The 16157-nt window shown below is 34.3% G+C and overlaps 1 protein-coding gene across 1 annotated transcript; it reads right to left on the bottom strand.

The window, feature by feature from the left end:
- Positions 1-7311: 7311 nt before the first annotated feature.
- Positions 7312-12935, bottom strand: LOC101140376 (serine peptidase inhibitor Kazal type 6). Its single transcript, XM_055387097.2, has 3 exons — positions 12885-12935; positions 8365-8480; positions 7312-7484 (listed from the first exon to the last, which is right to left on the bottom strand). Exons 1-3 carry the CDS (start codon positions 12933-12935, stop codon positions 7439-7441), a joined length of 213 nt encoding a protein of 70 aa, XP_055243072.1. The 3' UTR covers positions 7312-7438.
- Between the last annotated feature and the right edge of the window lie 3222 nt (positions 12936-16157).

Genomic DNA, 16157 nt, shown 5'->3' with positions numbered 1-16157 from the left:
GCCAATGAAATACACTAAATTAGTAGAAAAAAAGGGAGAAAAAAAGCTCATGATCATCTCAATTGAAGCATATTTGACAAAATTCAACATGACTTTATGATAAAAACACTCAATAAACTAGGGATACACGGAAGCTTTCTCAACTTAATAAAGGCCATATATAACAAACTCACAGCTAACATCAAACTCGGTGGATAAAGAATGAAAGCTTTTTCCTTAAGAGAGGAACAAGATAAGGATGCCTATTTTTACTGCTTCTATTCAATACGGAATTGGAAGTTCTAGCCAGAGAAACTAGGTAAGAAAAAGCAATAAAATACATCCAAATTTGAAAGCAAAAAATTAAATTATTTATGTTTGCAGATGACATGATCTTATATGCAGTACCCTAAAGATTCTATAAAAGAACTTTTAAAGCTAATAAAAATATCGAAGTTGCAAGATACAAAATCAACACACAAAAATCACTTGTGTTTCTCCACATTAACAACAATCCCAAAAAATGAAATAAGAAAAGTTCACTTACAATAGCATCAAAAAGATTAAAATACTTAGAAATAAATTTAATAAAGAGGTGAAAGCCTTGTATATTGAAAACTACCGGTTCCATCCTCTTCCACTGTCCCTGTGGTTCTCAGTTCCTTCGTCTGCAGGAGGAGTGGCAGTGGCCGGGCAGCTCAGCTTCACCAAGGCTTTTGGTGTGCTGGGGCCTGCAGGCACCCAGCACTTGTCCTCCCAAAGGCAAAAATGCCTAGAAGAAGGTCAGCTCAGCCTAATGAAGGGGTGGTGAGGGAAGATCCCAAGATCTACCTAGTTGTCAGGTGAACCTGCTCCTTCAAAAGCGGAAACAAAGCCGAAAAAGGCATCAGGAAAGGATAAATCTTCAGACCAAAAAAAGTGAAAAATGAAAAGGAGAAAGCGGGAGCAAAGAGAAAACAGACCAAAGATGTAACCAGAATATTTACCTGCTTAAAATGGAGAAACTAAAACCGAGAAAAGTCCAGCTTCTAATGAAGCCGGAGAGAAAGAAGCCAGGTCTGATTAAAACTGTATACTATGTTTTATCAGTGGTCCTTGTCTCTCTACATGTACAATCCAAAGGAATATTTTAATCAACTGTTTTGTAAATGCAAGTTTTTTAATAGCTCTAGAAACATATTTAAGAAGGAGGGAATCTCACCTTCCCATTATTTAAGTGTAAGTGCTTTTTATTTAAGAGGTGAAATGGTTCACTGGTAGTTATTTTGGGTACAACCAGAAACTAGTGTGGGATATTGAATTATGGGAGGCGTTGACTGTCTTAGATGTCAGCTTAACATTCCATAGATGGTGGGTTAGTTTTTATATCCTCTAATACAACGCATACAGTAAATGGCAATATGGAATCACAGTCCTGCATTTAATGTCTTCAACATTTTAAATTACATCTATTCCCATGCTGTTTTTCGTAGAATTGTTTGTTTCCTGAAGAAAATCACTCTTGATTATGGCTCTTCCTGTCAGAATTGTGTACACTCTGTAACATCTTTTTGGTCATGGTAGTCCTGTTTTCCTAAAACCTTTGTCAATGTGCTGTGAAAGATTAAAGTTTTGAGTACATAGTATGTGTATTAGACTGTGAATTGGTGGGACATACGTAATAACTTATCAACATGTGAACATACTGGGACTTTATAGCCTCTTAAGGAAAATTTGCCTCCAAATTTTAAGTTAGAAAGCCACTGGAATAACTTTTTTTAAAAATTACAATGCATGGCTTTTTAGATTTTCAGTTTATATCTTAAGAATTGTGTACAAATTGAAATGTCTTTGTACTGACCTTCAACACATCCAATAAAATCTCAATTATGAAAGAAAACTACAGATCACTCTGATAGAAACTAGAGAAGACATAAATACATCACAAGATATCTTCCACTCATGGATTGGAAGATTTATTGCTAAGGTGACAATATTATCCAAAGTCATGTAGAATGATTCCAAGCAGACACATAGCTGTGTTTTATTACTTGGATTCTTCTAGTATGCTCATCTAATCTGAAGGGTAGCTGCAGTGAACTAAACTGGGCCATTAAGAGTACCTGTTTTTATTAGGTCTATATCTTCTCTAACTAAATCAGGGGAAATCTGTTCTGCCTATCTCTCCCTTTACTCAAACTGCAGAACTGAAATTAACATTTTAAAAAGTCACAGGTGCTAAAGCTAGAAGAAAAAAAAAGTCCAAGAGAGAAAAAAGCAGTTCATTAGATGTCCAGTGGAGAGTTAGCCCATTTGAACACAGGCCTTCTCAGGATTAAACGGTAGTCCCATCACAAAATTAACATAATAGTGCACATACTGGAAATTATGGCTGATGCATGTTACGCTCTTTAAACATTCGCTTAAGGCTTTCTTGAATTATGAATATTTCTATTTCTGATGTCACCAAATATATAAGACTAATCTGTCCAATTCAACATCTACATTCATGTCACTCAATTTATCATAATTATGTAGTATATAGTTTAGAAAATGGGATTGATACTAAGTATCTTAAATTTAAATTCAGTAAATTTAAACTCAGTGAATGGGTTAGTTGACATATAGTAATGAGTTATTTCAATGTTTATCTTAGTTATTTTTTCTCTGACCTTTTTTCCCCATGTTGTACCCTTTTTAACTTTTCTGTGTGTGCGTGTATGTGTGTGTATTTTGCTTAAAAAAACCTTCACATTGTCATAAACAGACAGGAAGGCTCCAGAGAACCCCTTTCACTCAAGCCTAATCATTGACATACCACATCATTTTTGTCATGAATTTAACTTCAAAAACAAGTAAGAAGAGAAAAGAAATAAGTGTCTTGGCATCAATTGTAGTGGAGGAATAAGGACAGTTAACGGTTAAAGATTTGGAATGATTTAATTTTAACAATGCTGCCATTGTCATCTGAAGGTATAATAATTAATATGGATGTTGAGATCAAACGAACTATCTTTTTATGCTTTGAAGTTTGAATACAAACCATATGTGAAACAACATGTTTTGTACTGGATATCACAAAAATGAGGAACATAAACAATTGCAAATATCTGACCCTGTTGACACAATCTCTCTGTGTGTGTTTTGCCATTTTTTAAAATTATACTTTAAGTTCTGGGGTACATGTGCATAACATGCAGGTTTGTTACATAGGTATACGCATGTCATGGTGGTTTGCTGCACCCATCAACCTGTCATCTACATTAGGTATTTCTCCTAATGCTGTTTCTCCCCTATACCCTTCACCCCCCAACAGGCCCCAGTGCGTGATGTTCCCCTCCCTGTGTCTATGTGTTCTCATTGTTCAACTCCCACTTATGAGTGAGAACATGCAATGTTTGGTTTTCTGTTCTTGTGTTAGTTTGCTGAAAATGATGGTTTCCAGCTTCATCCATGTCCCTGCAAAGGATATGAACTCATCCTTTTTATGGCTGCATAGTACTCCATGGTGTATATGTGCCACATTTCCTTTATCCAGTCTATTGTTGATGGGCATTTGGGTTGGTTCCAAGTCTTTGCTATTGTGAACAGTGCCTCAGTAAACATACGTGTGCATGTGTCTTTATAGTAGAATGATTTATAATTCTTTGGGTATACCCAGTAATGGGATTGCTGGGTCAAATGGTATTTCTGGTTCTAGATGCTTGAGGAATCACTACACTGTCTTCCACAATGGTTGAACTAACTTACACTTCCACCAACAGTGTAAAAGCATTCCTTTTTCTCCACATCCTCTCCAGCACCTGTTGTTTCCTGACTTTTTAATGATTGCCATTCTAACTGGCGTGAGATGGTATGTCATTGTGGTTTTGATTTACATTTCTCTAATGACCAATGATGATGAGCTTTTTCTTTTCATGTTTGTTGGCTGCATACATGTCTTCTTTTGAGAAGTGTTTGTTCCTATTCTTCGCCCACTTTTTGATGGGGTTGTTTGCTTTTTTCTTGTACATTTGTTTAAGTTCTTTGTAGATTCTGCATATTAGACCTTTCTCAGATGGATAGATTGCAAAAATTTTCTCCCATTCTGTAGGTCGCCTTTTCACTCTGATGATAGTTTCTTTTGCCGTGCAGAAGCTCTTTAGTTTAATTAGATCCCATTTGTCTATTTTGGCTTTTGTTGTCATTGCTTTTTGTGTTTTAATCATGAAATCTTTGCCTATGCCTATGTCCTGAATGGCATTGCTTAGGTTTTCTTCTAGGGTTTTTATGGTTTTAGTCTTATGTTTAAGTCTTTAATCCATCTTGAGTTGATTTTTGTATAAGTTGTGAGGAAGGGATCCAGTTTCAGCTTTCTGCATATGGCTAGCCTGTTTTCCCAACATCATTTATTAAATAGGGAATCCTTTCCCCATTGCTTGTTTTTGTCAGGTTTGTCAAAAACAAGCAAACTACAATATGCATAAATCTTAAGTGTGTGTTCACTGAGATTTGAGAGTGTGGATATCTCTGTAGCCCAAATTCGTATATTTTGACTGTTGACTTCTTTTTTTATGTGACTTGCTTCTTCTTTCCAAGAAATGTAAGTCATCTAGTCTTCTGTGGTTTATTTTTATATACTTTCCCTTCATTTCTGAAGAATAGCTCAGAACTAGACAAGAGATAGTTTATGACAATTTTCAGATATAGCCCCTGACATAAGCCTTAAAATAAATGGTGCAATTAGATTCAGATTTGTATGAGAAAAAGAAGAGTTAGGCAGTGTGGAAGAAGATATCATAAAAGACATTTCAGATAGGCAAAGGCAAAGTGGTGAAACTGAAACTTTTGTGTGGAAGAAGGCTGGTAGGAATCTGGTCTGGCTGGTGGGGAGGGTTCCAATAGGAGATACAAGTACTTTCACCAAGGCCCAGCATGGTGGCTCATGCCTGTAATCCCAGCACTTTGGGAGGCCAAGGTGGGTGGATCACTTGAGGCCAGGAGTTCGAGACCAGCCTGGCCAACAGGATGAAACTCCGTCTCTTTTAAAAATATAAAAATTAGCTGAACATAGTGGTGGGCACCTGTAGTCTCAGCCATTCGGGAGGCTGAGGCACGAGAATTGCTTGAAGCAGGGAAGTGGAGGTTGCAGTGACCTGAGATTGCACCACTGCCCTCCAACTTGGGTGACAGAGTGAGACTTTGTCTCAAAAATAATTTAAAAAGTACTTTCACCAGTGCTCGGTGATTCTATTATCAAACTATACATAATTTTCTACATGTTTACATTAAAAGTAGCTAAATTGTTTCAGGGAGTAGAAACTAAAGAAGAGATTTAGGTTTACTTTTCCTAATGAGCATCGAATTTAGTCTACAAAGAAAATGCGAAGGTGGAAAGAAACAGCTGAGATGAGCATTTCCAAAAATTGTAAATGTAAAGATAGACATTTTTAGACTAGGAAATAGAACACAAAAAGATCCTGATCAGTGAAGACAATATAATGCTGAAACTGATGACAGAGCTTAATAATAACAGCCACTAACAACTTGGCTTTTGTTATATATTAATGATTAAGTGCTTTACATGCATCATATCCTTAGTCTTCATCATAAAACAAAAAGGTAGATATTATTATCTCTATTTTTCAGATGAAGAAATAATGATACAAAGAAGTCTAAATGACTGGCTCAAAGGCACATAACTTACATCAGAACCATGATTCACATTCTGGTCTGTGTGACTTGAGTATACCGTCTCTTATCAATGCTGTACCCAAATAATAGACTATGTGTTCATTCTTACCCATCAAGGGGAATAATCTTTAACCATGGAACAGAATGCTCATATAGTTTTTCTAGCATAATCTAATCTATTCCCTGGCTCTTTATCTAGATATTGGATACATCTCTCAGTCTGGCCAGGTCAGTCTTCTTTAATTATGTACAATTAGGGGTAACATCTATGTGCATAAAATATATTTGAGATTTTAAAATGAGAAATATAATCTTAATATGCATGGTTAGAAACACATTTCATGCATCAAGGTAAAAGAAAAAATACTAACAATAACTACAAAGCCTTTCCCAAATCAGGCTCATTCCTCTTTTACATCTTCTATTATTTGCCCATTTAGTCATTCCTCTTCAGTCACCAATGCCTTGCTAAACCTTGAACAAAACAGGCATGCTCCACAACCTTAATGGCTATTTTTAGCATCTCCTTTTGCTCTTCTCCAATGTATGTATTTGGCCAATTTCTTCATCTCTGGGTCTTCCAATAGAAACTACTGGAACCAACTGATTTAGTACTGCAAATGGTTACCACCTTTCCCTAAGTATTTTTTATCCATATTAACATATTCTTCTTATTTTTTTCTAATAGCCCTTATAAACTTCTATCTTATTATACCATTTATTATTATATTTATTGTTTTAGTATATTTCTTCCTGTTGGAATTTAAACTTCATTAAATATTGAAGTCATTGGCCCGTCTCACTACCATCCACGCTGTATCCAAGGCACCTAGAACAGAATCTACCACAGAGTAGGCCCCAGTAAATATTTGTTGCTGGAGTGATGATTATTACATTGCAGCTAGAGATGTATTCTGTCTGAGTTTCCCCAGTAATGTGTTATTTATAAAAGCATGCTTTACTACATGAAACGACTCAAAGAAAGAGTTCTCAATACTTCCATGTGAATGTTCAGAATAAGATATATATGTATCAAACTGTGGATTTTCATAGGGTTGAGGCAGCTACATGGAGATTGAGCTTGTTATCAACAGAGCTGTGCTTTAACCTTCAGTCTTCTTTTAACTACAGCTGTTTTATTTGCCAAGTGACTGATTTTATTGAATATTCACCATTTATTGTATATTTTGTTACATTATATCTGGTATACCTTATGATACTGCTACTACAGAAAACCATATACTGTATGTCTTTAGAAATTATATAGTCCAAATTTTCCATTCCAGATGCCTAAAAAAATGGCCTGTAGAGAACAAATATTTTTCTTTCATATAACATGCTTTTTATGAAATTGGGAAGAATGAATATTATGTGATCTAATTAATCCTAGATATTTTAAGTAACTGTAAGCATAGCATATGGTCATGTTGTCAAAATCCTTTTTGTAAACATGGAGATTCTAAGAATAAGAGAAAGGAAGGGATTTTCCTATGATCTCACAATGACTGGATGGTTAACTTAGATCAGGAAAATAGGTTTCTTGATCCAAGTTTATCCCAGTTCAATTATTCTATGTTGTATGTATATATTTTCTTGATCTCAAAGTAAGAACACAGTCAATGCTTTTGCAGAATGTACTTTATTGACAAGTGAATCAAGAGAAATAGACATACATTGAACTCCTCAAGACCCAGGCAGAGTAGGTATGTCTTTATGAATTTAAGGAATCCACCAGCAAAAGTATAAGCAGAAGTGAGAAAAGAAGGCTGCAAAAGCTGGCAAGTCACCAAGAAACATTGGCTTTAACTCAGCATTTTCCAGGATGCTTTAGGCTAATCTTTCCACCACTTTTCCTACAAAAAAGAAAGACAAATATATACTCAGTGCAATATCGTAAGTACTCACCATAGAGGTTCTAAACAGATTTAACAGTGGCATGGTCCATTTAATTATTTGATTCTATAAATTCCATTTATATGATTCAGAAGATGTTAATTAAATGCACTCAGAGGTTACATCTGGCCTAGCTGTGGAAAGTATGAATCTTAAACAAATTTCAGAGTTTTCATAAGTCTTAGACTTTTTGGTACCAATTGCTCATTCTCCAAGAGTAAATATGTATACCATTGAAAAAGGTAGAGGTCACAGGAGAAATAATGACAAAGGGACTATAGTTTTTTTTCTGACAGAAGATGTAAGAAGTTGAACCAGATATTCAGGCGTTTGACATTTTAGAGCAAGTGACACATTCAAGCCCTCTCAGTAATATGCATCTATTAATTCAAATCTCATATTACACCACTGACTTTCTCCTGAGAAAAGTTTGGTATTAATTAGTCAGATGTGTTATATATAAGTGTAGACATATGTTCATTATGTATTGATATTGCAAATTCTAATTAGAAACAAATGAAAACATTAAAACATATCAAAATTATTAAATATAATAAGTTATAATGTATAAGATGTGTGAATGTTTTTGAAAACTTGTCTAAGACAATAAAAATTAATAATAACAAAGCAAAGCGATTAAGATTATGTCTTCAAATAATTTAGTATGTAATGTTTTTGTTGCTTTTGACCCATCTGTTTTCAATCAAATTGCCTGAAGCTTGTTTCTTCAGTCTCTATGGGGAGGTATGGGTGTTTTCTATAATACCTCGAAAAAGTGTCTTAGTCTTATTCTGGAAGTTTGTGTTTGCAAGGGTCAGCTTTGATGAATGTAATACTTACACCATGGCCTTACAGAAGGCACATTTATTGCCATATGTCTGGCCATCAGAGCCACAGTGTGGGTTAGATTCCCGAGTGCAGTAGACCTTGGGGTCCTGGAACTCACCACAGTCAACCTACCAAAGTAAGCAGAGTGACATTGACATCAGTGCATTAGAACAGAAGCTTTAGACAGCAAACTTTAAAAACCATATATAAATAGTTGTGACATAAAGCATTCTGAAATATAAAATAGCTCTCCTTATCTAATGTATTCTACTTACCTACTTAAGTAGAATACATTAAATATACTTGAGACATTTTCTTTGAGTCACAGGAAACTCATTACAAGGAATACAGATTGTATTCAGGAGTAAATTAATGATGTAGTCAAATGCTATATGGGTAAAACTTTTTGCTCCAACATTAAACTATTCCAATTGAGAGTGGTTTTTGGTCATGAAACGACTTTTTAAACATCATATTAATGTGCTCTAACAGTACTCCTTCTGTATTGCTACCAAAACATGGATGGGCTGGGCGCGGTGGCTCACGCCTGTAATCCCAGCAATTTGGGAGGCCGAGGCGGGCGGATCACGAGGTCAGGAGATGGAGACCATCCTGGCTAACACGATGAAATGCCGTCTCTACTAAAAATACAAAAAAAAATTAGCCGGGTGTGGTGGCGGGCACCTCGGGAGGCTGAGGCAGGAGAATGGCATGAACCTGGGAGACGGAGCTTGCAGTGATCCCAGATCGCGCCACCGCACTCCAGCCTGGGCGACAGACTGAGACGCCGTCAAACAAAAACAAAAACAAAAACAAACAAACAAACAAAAAACATGGATGAACCTTACAAGGGGCACCGGACATCACCCGATGCTTGTTACTTTTCCCTGTGGATGCAATATTCATCCATAAGCTCTTGAAAACAAAATTCTAATGTGTTTATGTATATACACATAAACTAATATATATAGGATATGTATATATAAAGTATATCTCTAAAGTATACATATACTCTATATCTAAAGTATATAGATACTAAATATATCACTTATATACACATAAACTAATATATATAGGATATGTATATATAAAGTATATCTCTAAAGTATATATATACTCTATCTCTAAAGCATATAGATAATAAATATATCTACTTATGTATATTATAAATATATATACTAAGTATATATACTTTAGAGATAGTCTTGCTATGTTGCTATATATAAAATATATAATATAATATATAAATATATACAATATATACTTTATATAAAATGTATAAATATATACTTTATATAATATATATAAAATATATATTATATAAATATATACAATATATATTATATAAATATATACTTTATATAATATATAAAATATATATTATATAAATATATAAATATATATTATATATTATATTATATAAATATATAAAAATATATGCTTTATATAAAATATACACTTTATATATATATAAAAATATATACTTTATATATATATATATAAAATATGTATTTTAGAGATAGAGTCTTCCTCTGTTGCCCTAGCTAGTCTCAAACTCTTGGCCTCAAGACATCTTCCCGCCTCAGCCTTCCAAGTCACTAAGATTATAGGTGCATCTATGTCTTTTTATTACCTTACCCTGTTTCAGAGTCTGTGGAATTTGAACTTTTGTGCTTACTACAATCATTTAGTAATGGCTGCCTAAGTTGCTGTGTTTAAAATGATTCTAAGGTTGCACTATTGTTGAGAATATATATTATGACTGATTAATAATTATTATTATGGGCTCCATAGTAGGAATGGTAGCACCTGTGCCACTAACATATCGTTTCAACTATAGCTGTTTTTCAAAAGTAGTCTGGAGTTTTAAGACTGTTTTCAACACAATGTCAATTAAGTCCATATATGGTGTGTAAATGACATTTGAGCCATTATTTCAAGAGTAATGACAATAAGCAATAGGTTAAGCTGAACCCCTCCAAATATATCTGTGTGGAATGAAGTGACACTTACATATGGAGAGAGGAAACTTGCTTTATCTCTGTCTAAAATGATACTGTCTTGTGTTTATCAATTGCTTCAAAATATTCCAGCTACTTTCACACAGATTATCTCAGTTGAGCCTAGCACAACTGAACCTACACCCAAGTATTTTCTTCCACTGCCCCGTGGAAGAAGACTAGGAAGAGCAAAGCATTTCAATAAATGAAAGCAAATCAATCAAGTGGCATATGAACAAACTTCCATAGAACAGATAAATATCATACTCTTAAATTTTAGTGGCCTTCAGTGATCTCTGAAGTAAGCTGAGAATCGTGTTTTAGAACCTGTTCCGCCATTGACTGTCTGTGTTATCTTGAACAAAGGACTCGATGCCTGCACCTCAATTTTCTTAACCAAGAAACAACAAAGAAAGAACACATGTCATGCCTAATTTTCAGATTCCTAAGGTTTTTATAAGGAACAAATGTGGTCATATAAAAGTTGTAGAAAACTAATATAGAATATTTGAAATAGTTCTGGGTTAGGAGTGTAGGAAGTAACCTTATTACAGGTCTATGCTAACTACAGTAGCTCTAAAAGATCTCTGTAACTCATAGAAAATCATCAACACCATGAGATTAAATGGTATCTTTGGACTCTTCTAGCTTTGATGGTTCAAGATTTATCACTGAATACTTTCAGTGATGTGTTTTAAATAAAGCTGTTATGTCCTTAACTTCAGCTGGATAAGAGAAATAGCAACTTTTACCCAAATACTTCCTCCTTTAATTTTAGAGAGCCTTCTAAACTCACTCTGTGAGACATTTTAACATGGTGGCTGGGCAGGAGAGGACCACTCTCTGTGGGCCCCAGGGGTTGGAGAAGGTGCAAATTGCTTCTGGAAATTTGAGCTTATATGGTCATTAAGTCAACTAAAGACTCAGGATTATTCATATTTAAGTCTAGCGTTTTAGGTTTACAAATAAAACCAATGAAAATTTGCAATCACACAAACATAGATTTGGGATATATAATGGCATCTCTTCTGTCTATTACTGACAAACACTACCTATGTGGTTAAATAATTTCCATTCTTTACCATATCTGTTTTCCTAATTGCTACCAAGCTTGGCTTCCCCTCACCCTTATTTCCCTCCCCTTTCCACTCTACTGAAACTGCTTTCAAAAATACAGAATACATCTATTGGTTGTTTTAAAACTTTCATGATTTCCTCATGACATGTGCTACTCTTGATCACTCCAACCTTTTTGAAACTCTTTCCAGACTTTCATTATATGTTGGTTCTCTGGTTCTCTGTTTCTTCTCTCTCTTGCTGTCTTTTCTTTTTTACTCCTGAATATTAATTATGGTCATTTCCTAGATAGTTTAATATACTTGGTTTTCTCTTCCTAATGACATATAATTTCCCATGTGGTACTGAAAAATCCCAGAATATTTTTCATAGATTTTTTATAAATATCTCAAACTCTAACTCTCAATGGTCAAATACATACATATATATGTATGTGTTTATATGTATAAACACACACATATATATGTATGTGTATATGTATAAACACACACATATATGTATGTGTATACGTATAAACACACATATATGTATGTGTATATGTATAAACACACACATATGTGTATGTGTATATGTATAAACACACACATGTGTGTATATGTATAAACACACACATATATGTATGTGTATATGTATAAACACACACATATATGTATATGTATAAACACACACGTGTGTGTATATGTATAAACACACGTGTGTGTATATGTATAAACACACACACATATGTGTGTGTATATGTATAAACACACACACATATGTGTGTGTATATGTATAAACACACACACATATGTGTGTGTATATGTATAAACACACACACATATGTGTGTGTATATGTATAAACACACAAATATATATGTATGTGTATATGTATAAACACATACATATATATGTATGTGTATATGTATAAATATATATGTATGTGTATATGTATACATACATATATGTATGTATACATATTTATACATATACGTACATATATATGTATGTATATTTATATACATATATATTTTTTATATTTATACATACATATATGTATGTGTATACATATACATACATACGTATACGTATGTGTATACATGTACATACGTATACGTATGTGTATACGTAGAAATACATACATATATGTATGTGTATACGTAGAAATACATACATACATATACGTATAAATACATATATACGTATAAATACATACATACGTATAAATACATACATATATATATAAATGTATACATATATACGTATAAATACAAACATATATATAAAACCTTTTACTCAATAATTTCATTCATACCTAAGACATTTATGCGCAAAATACAACTCTTTTCTTTCAAACTAGTTTTGTATTCTGTTTTTTCCATTTTTCATGATAGCAGCATTTTTTAGATTCTCCAACCCTCCCTCAGATGGAAACATTGCCATTTATTTTCCCTTGTGTTACCTTCTGCATTGCTTTACCTCATTTTCTTTGCCAGTTCCAAATTTACTGCCTATACCAGTTCTCAACATTTCTTGTCTGGACCAATAAAATCAGTTTTTATCTCCTTAATTTCGGCTGGGTGAGAGAAATAGCTACTTTTGCCCAAATACTTCCTCCTTTAATTTTAGACAGCCTCTAAACTCACTGTGTGAGACATTTTAACATGGTCTCTTCCTCATTTTCCTCCTAATTTCAAATTCTTCCTGCATGTGGACACAAGTTATCTTATTTGAAACTAATATACTTATCATATTATTTGCTTAAGTGAGAATAGTAATCACTACCTTATATTTGCTTAAGAAATTGTACTGCTCAAAGCTCTTTCACATTCACTACACAATGGCCCTCTATTGCTGATTAAAAGCAGTATGCAGCCACGGAAAGCTCACTCCATATGGAGTCAGGAGTCTTGAAGTGTTGACTTTGCAGCTTTACTGCTGTTGGTAGATGTAAGTCAGCTAGACCTCGTTTCTGAGGCTTTAGTTTTTCAATTTGTAATTAAGTTATAGGTACTAGATAACATTTCCAAATTTTATTTAGACATTTTGTCAGTATATTAATTTTAAGCAAAATCAAACTAATTAGGAAAAATGAAAAAAAACTTCAAACTCATTAGAGTCATGGAGCATTGTTTTACCAATTGTATGAAAATTCACCAATTCTTATCTTAAAATACAAGCAAAAATAAACTTAAGTATTTCAAAAAGTATTGTAACAGAAAATGGTTGCCAATCATTGCTTTTAAAAGGCTTGTTCTGGTTATTTCATTTCGAACTATTCATCTAAACAGCTCTTTAAGGATAGGGTTCCCAAATACAGAGCCTGATAGGAAAATATAAAAATATTAAAGGCAATGCAGTAAGTGATTCAAAAAGCAAAATGTATTCAGTCAAAGGACTATCTTTATTCTGAAAATATGTCTTTTAAAACATTTTGGTGCTATACAACAAATTACTTAATGAAATGCTAGTGATGACAAATAGTAGTTTTATTTTACTCTTATTGTTGTTATTGTGCCATTTAATCTATCTCCTTGGCAAATTAAAGAGTTGTCAGCATATTAGTCATTTACATTTACAGGTAAAATTTTACTGGAATGTGATTTCCAAAAGTCTGGCAACATGATTTAGTTTAGCTTGAATAATCTTTTCAAATTAATGTGATATTTTTTGAAGTCCATAATTCAGACTGCTAACTATAATTTCCCATCAGTTGTCTCATCATGTAGAGAATTCTTGGCATGAGAAGAATGACTTCAGTGTTGGAGGAAATCTTACTTCCTTTTGTCCTGGCTGGATCAGACTTGAGCAAGCATGCTCCTAATGATAGTTTCAATGTCTTCTGCTGGCATTGAAACTTCCACCCTCCCTCCAGGCGTGCAAAAGAGAAATAGCAGCCTCAGTACCATTTAAAAGTATAGGAGCTTCCCTGTCATTTATATTTGAGTGGAGAAGAGACAGCAGCCTTGGCAGGACAGGCTTGGTTGATAACAATTCAGACAGTTAGGGCAGGAAGGGGCTTCAGAGATCATTGAATTCAAATCTTCATCTTAGTGATGTGGAAACAAAGGCAATGAGAAGGGAAACCACATTTTTCAAGTCATACAGCAAGTAAGTATGAATGAGGACTCCACTCATCTATATTATCTGACTCCAGAGCCAATGTTTCCCAATACAGTTTGTGTCCTCTTACCTAGGGAAAAATGCTCAGTTTTCTTATGTATAAATGTCATCTGGATAATTATTTAAAATGCAGACTCAAACTCCCTACCTTTCTGATTATTATTCAATGTCTTGCATGATGCCTGGGGATCTGTATATTTAGTAAGCAATCCAGGTAATCATGAAGCAAGCAAACTATAAGACTTTGGCCCATCTAAAGCATAAAATCAGTAAGTAGTAAAATTTAAATGAACTTTAGAAAACACTCTGCAGTGGCACAGTCTTGGCTCACTGCACCTCCAGCTCCTGGGCTCAGGGGATTCTCCTGCCTCAGCCTCCCAAGTAGCTGGGACTGCAGGTACTCCACCATGCCTGGCTAATTTTTGTATTTTTAGTAGAGTTGGGGTTTCACCATGTTAGCCAGGCTGGTCTCTAACTCCTGGCCTCAGGTGATCTGCCCCCCTCGGCCTCCCCAAGTGCTGGGATTACAGGCATGAGGCACCGTGCCCGGCCCTTCAGTAGGTTTTAAGGAGACCCCAGCCTTCCTTCTCCCCTTTTGGGCCTGACCAGCTATACTTCGCCATCTCTTCCAGCCACACACCCCGCCAAGTACTACACAGGGACCCCCACCCAGGGGCCCTGCTCCATGAGATAATGTGAAATATGTCTGTGGACCAAATGCAATAAAACGTCTGTTTGTAAGAAAAAAAAATCTGAGAAATCAAGGTTCAAAGAAGGGAAGTAATGTGTGTTTTAATGAGAAAACTAGGATTAAATTCCATATTTCTTAATTCTATGAGTAATGGTTTTACTATATTTTACTATCTAATGAGATATGAAATGTGTTGGCTGGATGTTATGTCCTTTCCTTGTGTGTTTGTTTTCATGTTTAGTATAGACCATACTATCATGCTTATTTAAATATAATAATACAACTTTAAGGTATACAGTTTCATATGACAATGCCAACACACATGTGTGCATGTGTTAGACATACACCTAAGTGCACATGCATGTACACACACACACACACAAATGCATCATCATTTGTAAGATGCATCCTAATTTCTGAGATGCTAAAATTTAAAAAACTAACATTCTTATATAATGCAGTGGGTATATCAGGGTTGGAAAATATTTCCAATGGCTTTGTCAACTCCAGTTAGTTAGCATTAGTGTCTAGAAATTTTCGTGTCAAAGGTATGACAATGCACGCCAAGGCTAAACAAGAACTAGTGCCAAGACCAAGTAGAAATGCTTAATATGGACAAAGGAACAGGGTTGGCAGAACAAATAGTACTTGTGTTGTCCTTTGACAGTTAAAATGAAAAAGATAGAAAAACATTGGTGAACTAATTTGGAGGAAAAAAAATCCAACAATGAAGATAACTTGTGCTCATTCCAGTTTTTAAACCAAATATTATTAAAATTTGAGTGAATCAGTCTGTGTATCCTCATTACAGAGCAGTAAACTAGTTTCTTGTCTACTTTCAGTTCTTATTTCTGAAAAAGAAATAATAACTTATATCCTAACTTCTTCAGAGGATGTTAATTTTTAATCGATAACTAATACATATATAGCCTTTAATG

The sequence above is a fragment of the Gorilla gorilla genome, chromosome 4 (assembly GCF_029281585.2).
Source record: "Gorilla gorilla gorilla isolate KB3781 chromosome 4, NHGRI_mGorGor1-v2.1_pri, whole genome shotgun sequence".
Classification (NCBI taxonomy): Eukaryota; Metazoa; Chordata; class Mammalia; order Primates; family Hominidae; genus Gorilla; species Gorilla gorilla.
The sequence above is the reverse complement of the archived record's forward strand: the minus strand, read 5'-3'. Positions and strand labels throughout refer to the sequence as shown.

Coding starts and splice junctions, on each gene's coding strand:
- LOC101140376 (XM_055387097.2), bottom strand. CDS start 12,935: ATGTTGAGAACTGGTATAGGCAGTAAATTTGGAACTGGCAAAGAAAAT. Junction 8,481..12,884: donor GAACTGGCAAAGAAAATGAG/GTAAAGCAATGC, acceptor TTACTTTGGTAG/GTTGACTGTGGTGAGTTCCA. Junction 7,485..8,364: donor GCCTTCTGTAAGGCCATGGT/GTAAGTATTACA, acceptor TCTTTTTTGTAG/GAAAAGTGGTGGAAAGATTA.